General features: G+C 48.3%; 1 protein-coding gene across 1 annotated transcript in view; it reads left to right on the top strand.

Annotated features, from left to right (window-relative positions):
- The window catches only part of ZMAT5 (zinc finger matrin-type 5), a 16978-nt gene extending 6774 nt beyond the window's left edge, over window positions 1-10204 (top strand). Inside the window, exons 4-6 of the mRNA XM_081175212.1 lie at window positions 3307-3387; window positions 8292-8403; window positions 9195-10204. Of these exons, the coding sequence (XP_081031338.1) occupies window positions 3307-3387; window positions 8292-8403; window positions 9195-9324 (323 nt within the window). The 3' untranslated portion in view covers window positions 9325-10204. The remainder of the gene's footprint in view (window positions 1-3306; window positions 3388-8291; window positions 8404-9194) is intronic.
- The last annotated feature ends 3768 nt before the right edge of the window (window positions 10205-13972 follow it).

The raw sequence follows: 13972 nt of genomic DNA, 5'->3' as shown, positions 1-13972 counted from the left end.
AAAGAAAACATCATTAGATCCCTTAGATCTATCCAATTACTGCCCGGTTTCGAATCTTCCATTCCTGGGTAAGGTGATTGAGAGAGCGGTTGCTGAACAGCTTGGTAGGTTTCTGGATGAAACATCAGCTCTGGATCCATTCCAGTCCGGCTTCCGCGCTGGCCATGGGACCGAGACGGCTCTGGTCGCCCTAACAGATGATCTCCACAGGCAGCTGGATTGAGGCGGGTCGGGGCTGCTGATTCTTCTAGACCTGTCAGCAGCCTTCGACATGGTTGATCATGAGCTCCTTTTTTTTAAAATGATATTTATTAAAAGTTTAAAGATTACAGAAAAAAGAAAACAAGGAAAACAATAACAAATTTAACAGAACATACATTCCAATACATAAAAATAAAAAAACATAAAAAATACAATACAGCAAAAAGAAACAAAGACACTAAAACACACATCCAATATTCCATATCTTTACCTTTCATTTACTTGTTTCATCGACCTCCTCACACCTCCCTTTTTTGTATGCTAGTTCAATTCACTATTTCAGCAAATTCTTTCCATCTTTCTCAATTTTTGTTCAATAATTTATCTTAACGGTTTAACCTTAAATTTTTCCATTTTTGCCCATTATCAATCAGCTTTTACTTAATTCTTTATTACATTTCTGCTAAAACCATATAGCTTCATTCCAGCATCCTTCTAACATTCATTAATTTTGCAATGTTTTTGTAAATATACTTTAATTTTTTTCTAATCTTCTTCCACCGACTCTTCTCCCTGGTCTCGCATTCTGCCAGTCATTTCCGCCAGTTCCATGTAGTCCATCAGCTTCATCTGCCATTCTTCCCTGGTGGTTAGATCTTGTGTCTTCCACGATCATGAACTCCTGGACCACCGCCTTGCCGACGTGGGGATCCAGAGCACAGTCCTTCAATGGCTGCGCTCGTTTCTCTCTGGTCGGGGACAGAGGGTGGCGCTTGGGGGGGGGGAATTGTCATCACGCCACTCCTTGGTGTGTGGAGTGCCTCAGGGTGTGATACTCTCCCCGATGCTTTTTAACATCTTTATGCGCCCCCTTGCCCAGCTTGTCCGGAGTTTTGGGCTGGGTTGCCATCAGTATGCCAATGACACCCAACTCGTATCTGTTGATGGATGGCCATCCTGACTCGGCCCCAGACACACTGACCAGATGTTTGGAAGCTGTGGCTGGATGGTTACGTGTAAGCCGGTTGAAGTTAAATCCTTCGAAGACAGAGGTCCTCTGGCTGGGACGGGACAATATGGGATTGGGGGGGCAACTCCCATCTATTGCGGGAGTGCAATTAGTGCCAGCACCGTCCGTTAAGAGTTTGGGTGTAATCTTCGATACCTCCCTCTCTATGGAGGCGCAGATTACAGCTATAACAAAGGCGGCATTTTTTCATCTCTGCCAAGCTAAGCAGTTGGCCCCTTATCTCTCTCGCCCTGACCTAGCCACTGTGATCCACGCGACGGTCACCTCCAGACTGGATTATTGTAACTCGCTCTAAGTGGGGCTGCCCTTGAGACTGACCCAGAAACTCCAGCGGGTGCAGAATGCCGCGGCGAGACTCCTTATGGGGTCTTCGCTGCGAGATCACATTCATCCGGTACTATACCAGCTGCGCTGGCTCCCGGTGGAGTACAGGATCAGGTTTAAGGTGCTGGTTTTAACCTTTAAAGCCCTATACGGCCTAGGACCCTCGTACCTACGGGACCGCCTCTCCTGTTATGCCCCACAGAGGAACCTACGGTCTGCAAATAAAAACATCCTGAAGGTCCCAGGCCTCAGAGAGGTTAGGCTGGCCTCAGCTAGAGCCAGGGCTTTCTCGGCTGCGGCTCCAATCTGGCGGAACGCTCTGTCACAAGAGACTAGGGCCCTGCGGGACCTGACATCTTTCCGCAGGGCCTGCAAGACAGAGTTGTTCCACCAGGCCTTTGGTCAGGGCCCAGCCTGACTCCCTCCTCTGGCAACCTGCACAGAATTTTGCTTAACGGTTGCCATCAATTTGATTTTAATTAATTTTTATAATGAAATGTTTTTAGAATGTTGGATTATTTGATTGTTTATTTGATTGTTGTTAGCCGCCCTGAGCCCGGCTTCGGCTGGGGAGGGCGGGATATAAATAAAATTTATTATTATTATTATTATTATTATTATTATTATTAACACTGTTCAGCGGAGTTCAGAGTTGGACATCAGAATTGGACATTTGTTGATTATGCAAAGCTTCACAGCTTGCTCTCCACCGGGTAAAGTCTGGCACTGTGATTCATTTAAAGACTTTCAGAGACTTTCAGAGACTTTCAGAGACTTCAGTATGTTCGGTTTCATGTTTTGAATTATTTCATAAAGTTTTCCACATTTTTATTGTTTCTGGCCATTGTGTTCCTTTTTATATTGCTGGATCTGACCAAAGGCCTGTCTGGTCTAGATTCCCTGCAGCGGCCAAATTGATATGTCTTGGAAGCCTGCAAGAGGGCAACAGCCCTGTCCCTCTTCTGTCGTCTTCCTAGCAACTAGCGTTTAAAGATATACTGCCTCTGAGCTTGGAGGTTCTATTTGTCTATCAGTAAGTCTCCAACGGGACACGGGTGGCGCTGTGGGTTAAACCACAGAGCCTAGGACTTGCCGATCAGAAGGTTGGTGGTTCGAATCCCCGCAACGGGGTGAGTTTCCGTTGCTCGGTCCCTGCTACTGCCACCCTTGCAGTTCAAAAGCACGTCAAAGTGCAAGTAGATAAATAGGTACCACTCCGGCGGGAAGGTAAACGGCGTTTCCATGCTCTGCTCTGGTTCGCCAGAAGCGGCTTAGTCATGCTGGCCTCATGTCCGAGGTGTACGCTGGCTCCCTCAGCCAGTAAAGCGAGATGAGCGCCGCAACCCCAGAGTCTGCCACAACTGGGCCTAATGGTCAGGGGTCCCTTTACCTTTACTTTAAGCCTCCATGAATTTGTCTTCCCACCCTTTTGAAACCGCTGAAGCTAGTAGCTGTCGCAGTGCATTTATTTCTCCCTAATTTTTAATTTGCGGCAGGTGGCAATAGATGCGGACTGTAATAAATAATTGAATTTGTTTGCTCAAATGGTTATATAAAAATCCCGTGAATGTAGTTTTGTACACAGGAAGGGCCATACTGCCAGTAATGGAAAGGGGGGGGGGTGATGCAAGTTTTGACAATTCTTGAATGCTGTAATATCTCTTGGTCCTGCTGTGGTGGTGAGCTCCTTTGTTCCCCTGAAGCTGTGGTTTCGTTCTTTAAAATTGTGCTTGCTTTGGATCTCTTGGCAGGACGGTGTGATTTCGGCCCCAACTGCAGGTTCTCCCACATGACGGAGGAAGATCTGGAGCAGCTGAATGCTCATGTGCAAGGTAAATGGGGTCTGGAGAACGCAGGCACCCATAGCCTTAACAGGGTGTGGGATAAACATAAGGAAAAGTGCTAATCCCTTCTGTAGACCCTGTGCAAATCACTGTTAGGCTGCCTCTAAGTCAAGAGCAAGCTAGCATCTCCTGTGTTGCACTATGCCTGCTATGGCACTGAGGCTGGCTTCTTGCCAGAGCCTTGACTGCAGTCATTGTGATGGACATCTTTCCCCAAATGCAGCCCCCCACTCCGCAGCCAACACTACAAAGTGGAGGCCAGGGAAGGCCAGAGAGATCCGAGCAGCTGTTCCCAGCTCCTGTTGTGTTTGTTCACCAATTATACAGCTATTGATTATCAATGTAGGGTAAATGGGCTGGGCAAAAGCAAATAATTGAATCAGCTGGAGAGAGAGAGAAAGGCAACTCTCCGTCCCCAACTCCTCTGCTTGATTCTGCAAATCGAAACCTTTTTAATTAAAGACTCTCCCCTGCAAAGACGACCCTGCTGCCTAGACTTCTGGCATTTGGCAAGCCTGCCGCAATTGATTTTTCGTTTCCCCACTGTGCAGAAAGGGGCACTCGGTTGGGGTTAAGCTTTCTTTGCTATCTCCCTGGGAGTTCTGAGCAAGATAAACTGAACACACAATGCTTTTTGGGGGGTGGGGGGCTCTTGGATGGGGGTGGGGAGCAATGGCTGCAGCGTTTCTGTTTTATGGAAGTTATTGACAATTTAACAATTATCCCATTGTCTTTGGGGAAGGGCCATAGCCCAATGGTAGGGTGTCTAGCAAGCAGGAGGTCCCAGATTCAATCCCGCCAGCATCTCCAGTTAGACATGAGAGAGGCGCCTGGCAGAAATCCTGGAGAGCTGGTCAGTGTACACAATACTGAGCTAGGTGGACTGAGTATAAGGCAGCTTCCTATGTAAGTATGGAAAAGAGGCTAAAGTCAGGGGTGGTGGGGGCTTTGTCCAAGCCCCGCTTTGAGGTGAAGCAATATGAATTTCACTTGGACAGACTGGGGGTAAGCAAGATGTTTTATACCCTTCAAGTGTAGGGCCAGGCCAGGCACGACACAGGAGATTTGTGATTCATTTATTTTAAAAGCATTTCCATACCACTCGATAGTTTGACATCTCTAAGCAGTATGCATGAAGGCAACTTAAAAACAGTACAGTGGTACCTCGGGTTACATACACTTCAGGTTACAGATGCTTCAGGTTACAGACTCCGCTAACCCAGAAATAGTACCTCGGGTTAAGAACTTCGCTTCAGGATGAGAACAGAAATCGTGCTCCTGCGGCACGGTGGCAGCGGGAGGCCCCATTAGCTAAAGTGGTGCTTCAGGTTAAGAACGGTTTCAGGTTAAGAACGGACCTCCAGAACGAATTAAGTTCTTTACCTGAGGTACCACTGTATTGTTGAAAACGGAGCTGTAACATTTCAAAAAAACAAAGCAGCATTATTACAAACAAACAAATCGGAAATTCAAGTAGTAACAGGGCCAGTTTTCTGGGTCAGGGAAAGCCTGGGCAAAAAGATGTCTTTGCAAGGCATATGACACAATGAGTGGATGATGGATGGGGCAAGTCATTCCACAACGGTAGAAAATGCCTGTTTTTGTCTCCTCTCTTGAACCTAAACCAGAGAGGTTGTGGGGTGGATGGAGGGGGTGGGGCGGGAGACTCTTCCATGTTACCCGTTTCTGGCTCCTCCTCCCTCTTTCCCCCCTCTTTCCCCGGCTGCACTCATGAATATTCAGCAGGCTGGAAGAATAATTGGCTGCCACTGCCGAGCTGGCGCGATCCTTCACTCTGCTGGAGTGGTGGCGGTGTTAATTTCACACCCTGTCGGAAAGTGTTTAACATTTTGCTTAAAAGCGTGACATATGGCACTGTCTTGGTTTGGAGCAGGTGGTTGGCAAGAGGGTGGGGTGCTGCAGGAGGTGGGTGGGTGGGTGGGTGGGGGGTCCTTTGGGGTAGGTGGTGGGAGATGCCTTTTTTGGATTCTGTTCTGGAATGGTATCCTCTGGGGACTGGGCAGGGTGATCTGATCATTAACATGGGGAGCAGCGTTGTCCAAGTCCCTCTCTCCCCGCTTTCCCATTGCGTTTTTTTGGTATTCAGGTGCCCCCAGGAATCTGTGTTCTCGTTTCTGATGAATGGAACGTTTCCTCCCGACTGCCTCCTGCAATCACTCAAGCTGTCTCTGGCTTATTCTGCCTTCGGGCCTGTGATTGTGCTGTTAATGTCAACGAGCCAGGATGTTTCCCCTCCCCGAATATGCATTAATGCACCAAAGCCGTAAAAAAGCAACAGCACAGGCCTCCTTTGAAAGGAGAAACTATCCTGGGGATGGGGCTTGCTTTGGGTCGCCAAGGCAAGATTTCATTGCCTGGCTTGCTTTGCAACGGGCATCAGTGTGAGTCCCCTGTCCCTGCTCAGGGACGGAGGGTGAGAATGCGAGTTCTGCCCCAGTCGTAACCGGGCGGCAGGGAAGCCACAGCTCCAAGCCCGCGCAGGATCCTGAGCCAAGGGTGTAGAAATTCAGCCTGCGTGTAAGAAGAGGCTGGCTGCTGGATCAGGCCAGCACCCTGTTCTCACAGTGGCCAAGAAGATGCCTGTGGGAAGCCAGAAAGCAGGCCCTGAGCACAACTTCACTTTTCTCTCCCGTGAGTTTCAGCAACTGATGTTTAGAAGCCTTGCTGCCTCTGACCATTGAGGCAGAGCAATAGCCATCATGGCGTTTGCGGCAGCTAGGCTGGTGACTGGGAGCAGCCGCCGGGACCACATAAAACTGGTCCTAAAGGATCTGCACTGGTTCCCCGTACGTTTCTGAGCACCATTCAAAGTATTGGTGCTGACCTTTAAAGCCCTAAACCAGGGGTCTGCAACCCGCGGCTCCGGAGCCGCATGTGGCTCTTTTACACCTTTGCTGCGGCTCCAGGGCGGATACTAGCGAGGGGAGGAGGCGCATTGTGCGCCCCAACACTCCCCACTGTGGCGGGCGCTGTACTGGCTGTGACGTCGCATGGCGGCGGTGCGTGCGTTAGTCCCGCCGTCACCTTCCCACCCGCTGTCAGATCGCGGCTCTGGAGATATATTTGTTTTAAATGTCGCAATGGTTTTGCGGCTCCCAGGTTTTTTTTCCTTCGGAAACGGGTCCAAGTGGCTCTTTTTGTCTTAAAGGTTGCAGACCCCTGCCCTAAACAGTCTCGGCCCAGTATATCTGAAGGAGTGTCTCCACCCCCATCGTTCAGCCTTGACACTGTGGTCCAGCTCCGAGGGCCTTCTGGTGGTTCCCTCCCTGCGAGAAGTGAGGTTACAGGGAACCAGGCAGAGGGCCTTCTTGGTAGTGGCACCTGACCTGTAGAATGCCCTCCAATCAGATGTCAAGGAGTAACTATATTATCTTCAGGACACATCTGAAGGCTGCCCTGTATAGGGAATCTTTTTAATGTGCGATGTGCTATTATGTTTTTATATAAGATGGAAGCTGCCCAAAATGGCTGGGGCAACCCGGTCAGATGGGTGGGGTACAAATAATATAATTATTATTATTTACTGGATTAGGCCAGTAGTCAATCTAATCCAGATCCTGTTCTCACAGTGGCCAACCAAGTGCCTCTTCTGGCAAGCCTGCAAGCAAAGACTCAAGTCCCTCCTGGAGTTTCCAGCAACTGTACTGCTCTCAACACGTAAACCGCAGAATTTGATCCCACAAGATCTAGTACCCCTTTTTCCTAATACAGTGGTACCTCGGGTTACATACCCAGAAATAGTACCTTGGGTTAAGAACTTTTCTTCAGGATGAGAACAGAAATTGTGCTCTGGCGGCGCAGCAGCAGGAGGCCCCATTAGCTAAAGTGGTGCTTCAGGTTAAGAACAGTTTCAGGTTAAGAATGGACCTCCAGTACTACTGTACTAGGACTTCCAACAACTTCAAACGTTGGAAAATTTGGGACAGACAAAAGTGCTTCCTCACACAGTGACGAACTCAGTAACTCGGCTGCACCAAGCCAAGGTTGCGTCAATACTTCAGGCATCAAACCTGTTTCCAAATCTCCTCCTCCTCCTCCTCCTCCTCCTCCTCCTCCTCCTTCTGCCTTGCAGTCATGCCATTGCTCCGTTGAGCTATGGAACTCGCTGCTGCAGGAGGGCAGGGATGGCTGCCAATTGGGGCGGCTTTAAAACAGGACTGGACAAATTTGTGGAGGAGAAGGCTGATCAACAGCTGTTCGGCATCACAAAGGCTCTGCTTTGCCTCCACAATCGGAGACAATAATGCTTCTGAATTCTAGTTGCGGGAAGCCACAGGAGGAGAGCATGCTCTTGTATTCGGGTCTGGCTTGTGGGCTTACCAGAAAAGGCTTCTGGTTAGCCATAGAGAGAACAGGAATGCTGGACTATTGGCCTGATCCTTCAGAGCTCTTTTGATGTTCTTGTGGCTCTTCTGTCTGTTTTCGGAGAGCAACATGGACCTGTCTTCTGAAGCAGGAACTGCAGCTGGCCCTTCTCTTTCTGCTCTGTGCACAACCTGTGAGTCTCATTGGCCGTCTCCCCAGTTTCTTTTTAACTGCCGTGTGGACCGCACTCGGTGATCCTCCCAGCCTGTACAAATTCTGCCAAGGCAAAGGACGTTGTTGCTGTTGTTCTTTTGAAAAAAAGCTGTTCCAGGATTTGGAGCTGCGTAGGCGGAGGACTGGATAAGATGGGAAGGCAGAACCATCCATCCAGAACTGGCCAAATCGCAGATGGAACGGCAGCTGGGAAGGTGGTTCCGTAAAGGGAACCACGGCGCCCAGGCCAGAACTGTCAGCTGCAGGAATACAAGGGGAAATAACCATGAGTGTGTTCAATGGGGCTGTTGGGCTAAATGAGATTGCCCTTGTCCGTCTTTCCAAAAAAACAGAAGAGAGGAGGGTGAAAGAGCAGCGGCAGGACAAGGCAGTCGTCACGCCTGGCACCATTGATGAGTGGCTGGAGAAGAGAGCCAAGCGGCTTGGCACAACTCAGACTGACAGGTAATGCGCTCTCTGCATCTGGGGGGGCAGGGTGCGAGATTTAGGTGATGGCAAAGCTCTGCCTCCACAGTTGGAAGCAGCAATGCAGGAGGGGAGAGTGCTCTTTAAAAAAAATAAAAAAATAAATTTTATTAGTATTTTCCACACAACAACAACATGAAAGATATCGAAAAATAACAATGCACAACACACAAAAATCAACATTCGAAACTAAAGAAAGCAACAACAACAACAACAACAAAAATCCATATTTTGCAAGTTAATATTATAGACACTAAAACAACAACAGCAAGACATTGACTTCCACCAATCCCACAGCACCTCCTTTATCTCTCATTGCGTCTTCCTGTTTTCCTGTTTTCTTTATCATCTCTATCCTAACATCTAGATATAAATCCCTCTTTCATATCCTTTCACTTCACAAGGTTATTCCAGACTCAGCCAGATTTCTGTCCTCGAACCTTGACATCCCCAGATGTTGTTGAACTACAACTCCCATCGCCCCTAACTAGCAAGGCCAGAGCTCAGGGATGATGGGAGTTGTAATCCAACAACATCTGGGGACCCACAGGTTGAGAACCGCTGTTCTAGTCTGACCCTCCCTGTTTGCAATATTGAGATGTTGACACTGACCCTACCTCACAGGGTTGTTGTTGCAAAGGTTACTGAGTTGTTGGTGGTGTGCCCTGAGCCCTGCAAAAGCTCTGTAGAAATATGGAGTCTTGTAGGGTTGTTTTTTTTTTAATATATAAAAGTATCTGATTTCCAATGCTGTGCTTTTCTTCTCTCAGTCCCCTCTCCGAGGAAGAGTCAGTTTTCCAGTATCCACCTGGTTGGCCTTCAGTCCAGGATCTTCCACCTTCCCTGCAGGCTCCGCCTCCTGGTGGATGGCAGGTGCCACCCAATCTCCAATGGGGATGACTCTGCTGACGCAACCAGGACGCCCTTCAGAACACCAGGCGGTGTCCCTTATGCCTTTGCTCCCAGTGTTGTGGAGGAAATACAACAGGAACAGGGAACCTGTGGGGCTCCAGATGTTGAACTACAGCTCCCATCCTCATCAGACGGTGGCCATGTTGGTTTGTGCTGATTGGTGCTGGAATCTTGGGGCGGCGCCACATCCTTCCCATCCCTGATACAGGATGTACATGTATGTCTTTTCAGCTTTTCTGATTATTGACAGCTGTCCTGCTGCTCAAGTTCATGCATATATAATGCGGAAAATGCAAAGGGGAAGCAAAACGAAGTGGACCTTATTTAACGTAATGGTTTGGTGAGAAAAAAGAAAATGTGGAACTTGCTAATGGAAGAAGTCAGCCGATTGGGCACTGAAGGGTTCGCTCTGGCAGTCCTTGGAAGGGTGTCCTAGGGTAGAATGGTCCCATCTCAAGGCTCTCCGTTGTGAGGGGCAGACCTATTCTGCCCTTTGTGGCTCTGCTGTCAGTACTGTGGGGGTTAGCAAAAGGGGGGACGTTATGGAGGGGTGCACCTTGGATTAACCAGATCCAAAGTGCTCATCTTCCCACAGTGTGGCTCAAAAGCGTGGTGGGTGTGGGGCTAAGACCCACCAACCCTGGGAGAGAAAGTTCAGAAGGAGGAAGCGTTCTGGATGATGAAAGCAGAAGAAAATGGGGAGGGGGCGGGAAAACCATCCTAACCCACAGATGCCACCAACCACTCCAGCAAGAACCCCATAGCTCCCTGGATTTTGCAGTCCCTCCAACTTGGATTCTTTGCTTTACCTGCAGAGGGTGGGAATATCTGTTGTTGTTGTTTAAATAAAGTTCAGCTGAAATTTGTACTTCCTGTGTACTTGTAATATTTCTACAGAACCAAGATTTTGGGACACGTGTGTGGGAGAGAATATTAAATTGGCAGTACCATTTGAGCGTCCAAACTTGCGTTGTTTGACTTCCTTCTCTTTGCTGCCTAGTTTAAATGTGTGCTGGGGGGACGCCAAGAGTTTTAACCCCTGTGACATTGCACATGCCCAGCGTTGTGTTTAAGATTTGGCCCTTGGCTGCTATGCGTACACTGTTGTTTGTGTGCCAGGGATCTGCAGCTGGTGTGGGCACTGCGCTTGGTGTGCTGATGGCAAGGCTGAGGACAGGGCTGGCATCATAGGGCACCTGTCAAGGTGCCGCCTGTTTAAAAGCCTTCATTGCAGAGCAGCGATGGGAGATCTGTGGCCCTGGTTTTTTTGCTGGGCTTTGCACCTCCCATCATCATTGGCCTGACTCGCCAATTGGGTCCAGTCTACTGGGAGAGCAGGGTTTGCTCTGAGGATCTTAAAAACCAGGTAGGTTCATAAAGGCAAAGAGTGTAAAACAGAGGGGACACTTATACATGTTTGGTGGACCTGTGAAAAAATCAAAAGCTTCTGGAACACAGTAAATGACCAGCTTAAAAAAATGTTCAAGCATAACTTTATGAAAAATACAGAAGCTTTTCTACTAGGCATAATGGACACAGGTATAGCAAGAGACGATCAGAAAATATTCCTCTATGCCACAGGAGCGGCAAAGGATCCTTATTGCTAAAAACTGGAAAAAAGAAACTGTGCCAACAAAAAAGGAATGGCAAGACAAACCATTAGAGTATATTGAACTGGCTAGATTAACAGAGGCAATTAGAGATCACACTAGACAAGAGTTTCAAAAAGCATGGGGAAAATGCAGAGAATACTTCACAAAGCAGTGTCCTAAAATACATACCTGGACTTGTTTCGATTAATGTCTGCAGGAGACTTTGTGGATATTTAAGTTATAATTAGAAAAAATCTTAATAATTATTCATAAAGGAAACAGTTTATAAGAAGTAAATAAGGAGGCCAGATACAGGATAAAGGAAGTCTTTTATTTCGTTGTTTGTATTGTTGTATGTTATACTCACTGTATGTTATGTTCACGTTTAATGAAGGTGGATTGGGTATTGGGGGGTGGGGGGTTTATGTTATGTTGTAAATAAAATTCCAATTAAAGTTATTTTAAAAAAACAACAACATAAAGGCAAAGAGCCAGGCCTTTCAGTAACTGGGTCCCAGATCATTTAGGGTTTTGAAGGGGAAAACCAGCAGAAGAAAGCATGCCCTGAAGCTGCAACCAAATTGGTAACCAATGTAGCTGCTATAGGGAGAGTGCTTCGTGGCGTTTTGAACCATTTGAGATCTCTACAGTGTATTCAAGGGCAGCCCCATTGCGAGAGCATTACGCTCACCTTGTCTGGATGGCGACAACGCCTGCGTGACTGAAGCCCTGAAGGATCGTGGATCTAGTGCAAAATATCTCTTGTCCCTGTAATCTCGTTGAGCAGTCTAAAACCACCATAAGGCTACTAAGAAAGGGGATGCTGGAAGAAGGTGACTGTCAGGGGCTGGACTGAGGAAGAATGGTGGGGACCACCACCCTCCTCTTGAACCTTCCTGGAAACAGGAGGACAGTAGAGATTTACAACAGTGGTTTGCAGGAGGTCATAGTTCAGAAGTGGCAGAGGGGGAGAAGCTGGGAAATATGGGGAGAGCAGGAAGGAGAAGAAGAAGAGGAGGAGGAGGAGTTTGGATTTGATATCCTGCTTTATCACTACCCGAAGGAGTCTCAAAGCGGCTAACATTGTCCTTTCCCTTCCTCCCCCACAACAAACAATCTGTGAGGTGAGTGAGGCTGAGAGACGTCAGAGAAGTGTGACTAGCCCAAGGTCACCCAGCAGCTACATGTGGAGGAGCGGAGACGCGAACCCAGTTCACCAGATTACGAGACTACCGCTCTTAACCACTATACCACACTGGCTCTCACATGTCTTTAGAAAGCATTCCAGCCCCCCCCCCCCAGGACTAAGCGGGCATTGAGAGGAGTAGAACAGAAAGCTCAGAGGCAGAAAGCTCAGATCAGCTGGCACAGGGGTGACGTAGAATAGGGGAGACAGAGGGGATGGGACTTGGAGCAACGCCATTATCTAAGAGAGACTGCATTTCTTCATCTCTCTCTGTGAATATTGAATGAAATACTTGGTAAGAACACTTGTTTATCTGCTTCTTGGCTGCCACCGTGGGAGGGATCGGGTTCCCCGAAGCCTGACAGTGAACCAGTGCAGAGCAGTGTTTAGAACGCTGGACTAGGACCTAATAGATCAGGAGTCATGGACTGGCCGAATGTAGAGGAGTGGTGGGAGGGAAACCCCAGGGGAAGAAGGCTCAGAGCCAGGGAAATAAAGGCGGGATATAAATGCAATTTAAAAAGAGAGAGAGAAGGTATCTCCTTCTTAAGTGTGGTAAACAACAGGTTCTAATATAATACATAGATGCCTGCTGGCAACAGGTTTTGATCTAAACACACACACGTACACATGTGGTTCTGTGTCTACAGCAAAAGCCATTGCAAGGGGACAGGGAAGAAGCTATACGGGGACGACCTGATCTCATCAAACTCCGAAGCCATTAAGTTGTGTGATCACAGCCCCAGAGCTCACAGTTTACCTGTAGGGAGTCATAAATTACCAGCTTTTTATAGCCTTGTATTCTCCTTATTTTTTAAACAGTTCTGTGAGTAGGAAGCTGTAATGGCACAATGCATCATCAATGTGCCAGCTGTTGGGGTGAACTTGTTAAAGAGTGCCGTCGGAAAGGAGCTTGGCTGGGGGAAGTGCAGGCAGTGTGTGCCCCAGCAGGGTATTAATTCAGCACGTATAGCCTATTAACCAGAGGTGCCTGGACGGAGGGCCAGAGATCGCAAGGTGGTTGCTGGGGGCCTGGAGGCAGCTTGATGGGTCATCACCCACAGCCTATCGCCCTAGATTGCTCCCAGCTGTTGCCTTCCATTAAGAGCTTGTTAAAATGCATTGCACTTTTCCTCCACATTCATGCCCTCCCCCCTTTCATTCAGCTTCTCTGTGCCAGTGGTCACTTGGCACAGTTGTGGTGGGACTCTGAATCGGGTGGGAAGGTTGGTGGTACTAATGGAATGAAGCATCCGTGTGAAAGCATCTCTCCACTCAGAAGGGATTGCCAGCTGGTTCATTCCACTTCTCTACAAATAGGAAGAGGCTTTTCACCAGAATCTGCTAAAATGAAGGGGAAAACCTTCATTTTAAATGGGAGTTTCCAAGCAACCCTCTTCCTGAATCAGAGAGGAGGTTGCATGGGATCCTGCCAAACTGAGCAGGATTTACGGTAACCCCCCCCCCCCCGCAAAGGTAAAGGGACCCCTGACCGTTAGGTCCAGTCGTGGACAACTGGGGTTGTGGCGCTCATCTCGCTTTACTGGCTGAGGGAGCCGGTGTACAGCTTTCGGGTCATGTGGCCAGCATGACTAAGCCACTTCTGGCGAACCAGAGCAGAACACAGAAACGTTGTTTACCTTCCCTCCAGAGTGGTACCTATTTATCTACTTGCACTTTGATGTGTTTTTGAATTGCTAGGGTGGCAGGAACAGGGACCGAGGAATGGGAGCTCACCCTGTTGGGGGATTCAAACCGTTCAGTGGTTTATCCCCTAAACACACACAAACCACACATCAGCCGACTTGCTGGGGACTGAATACTGCTGCTTTTGTCTGCACACCCCTATTCCCTACTA

This window comes from Podarcis bocagei (genome assembly GCF_964188305.1).
Source record: "Podarcis bocagei genome assembly, chromosome: 16".
NCBI lineage: Eukaryota > Metazoa > Chordata > Lepidosauria > Squamata > Lacertidae > Podarcis > Podarcis bocagei.
This window is presented reverse-complemented; position numbering and strand designations above follow the sequence as displayed.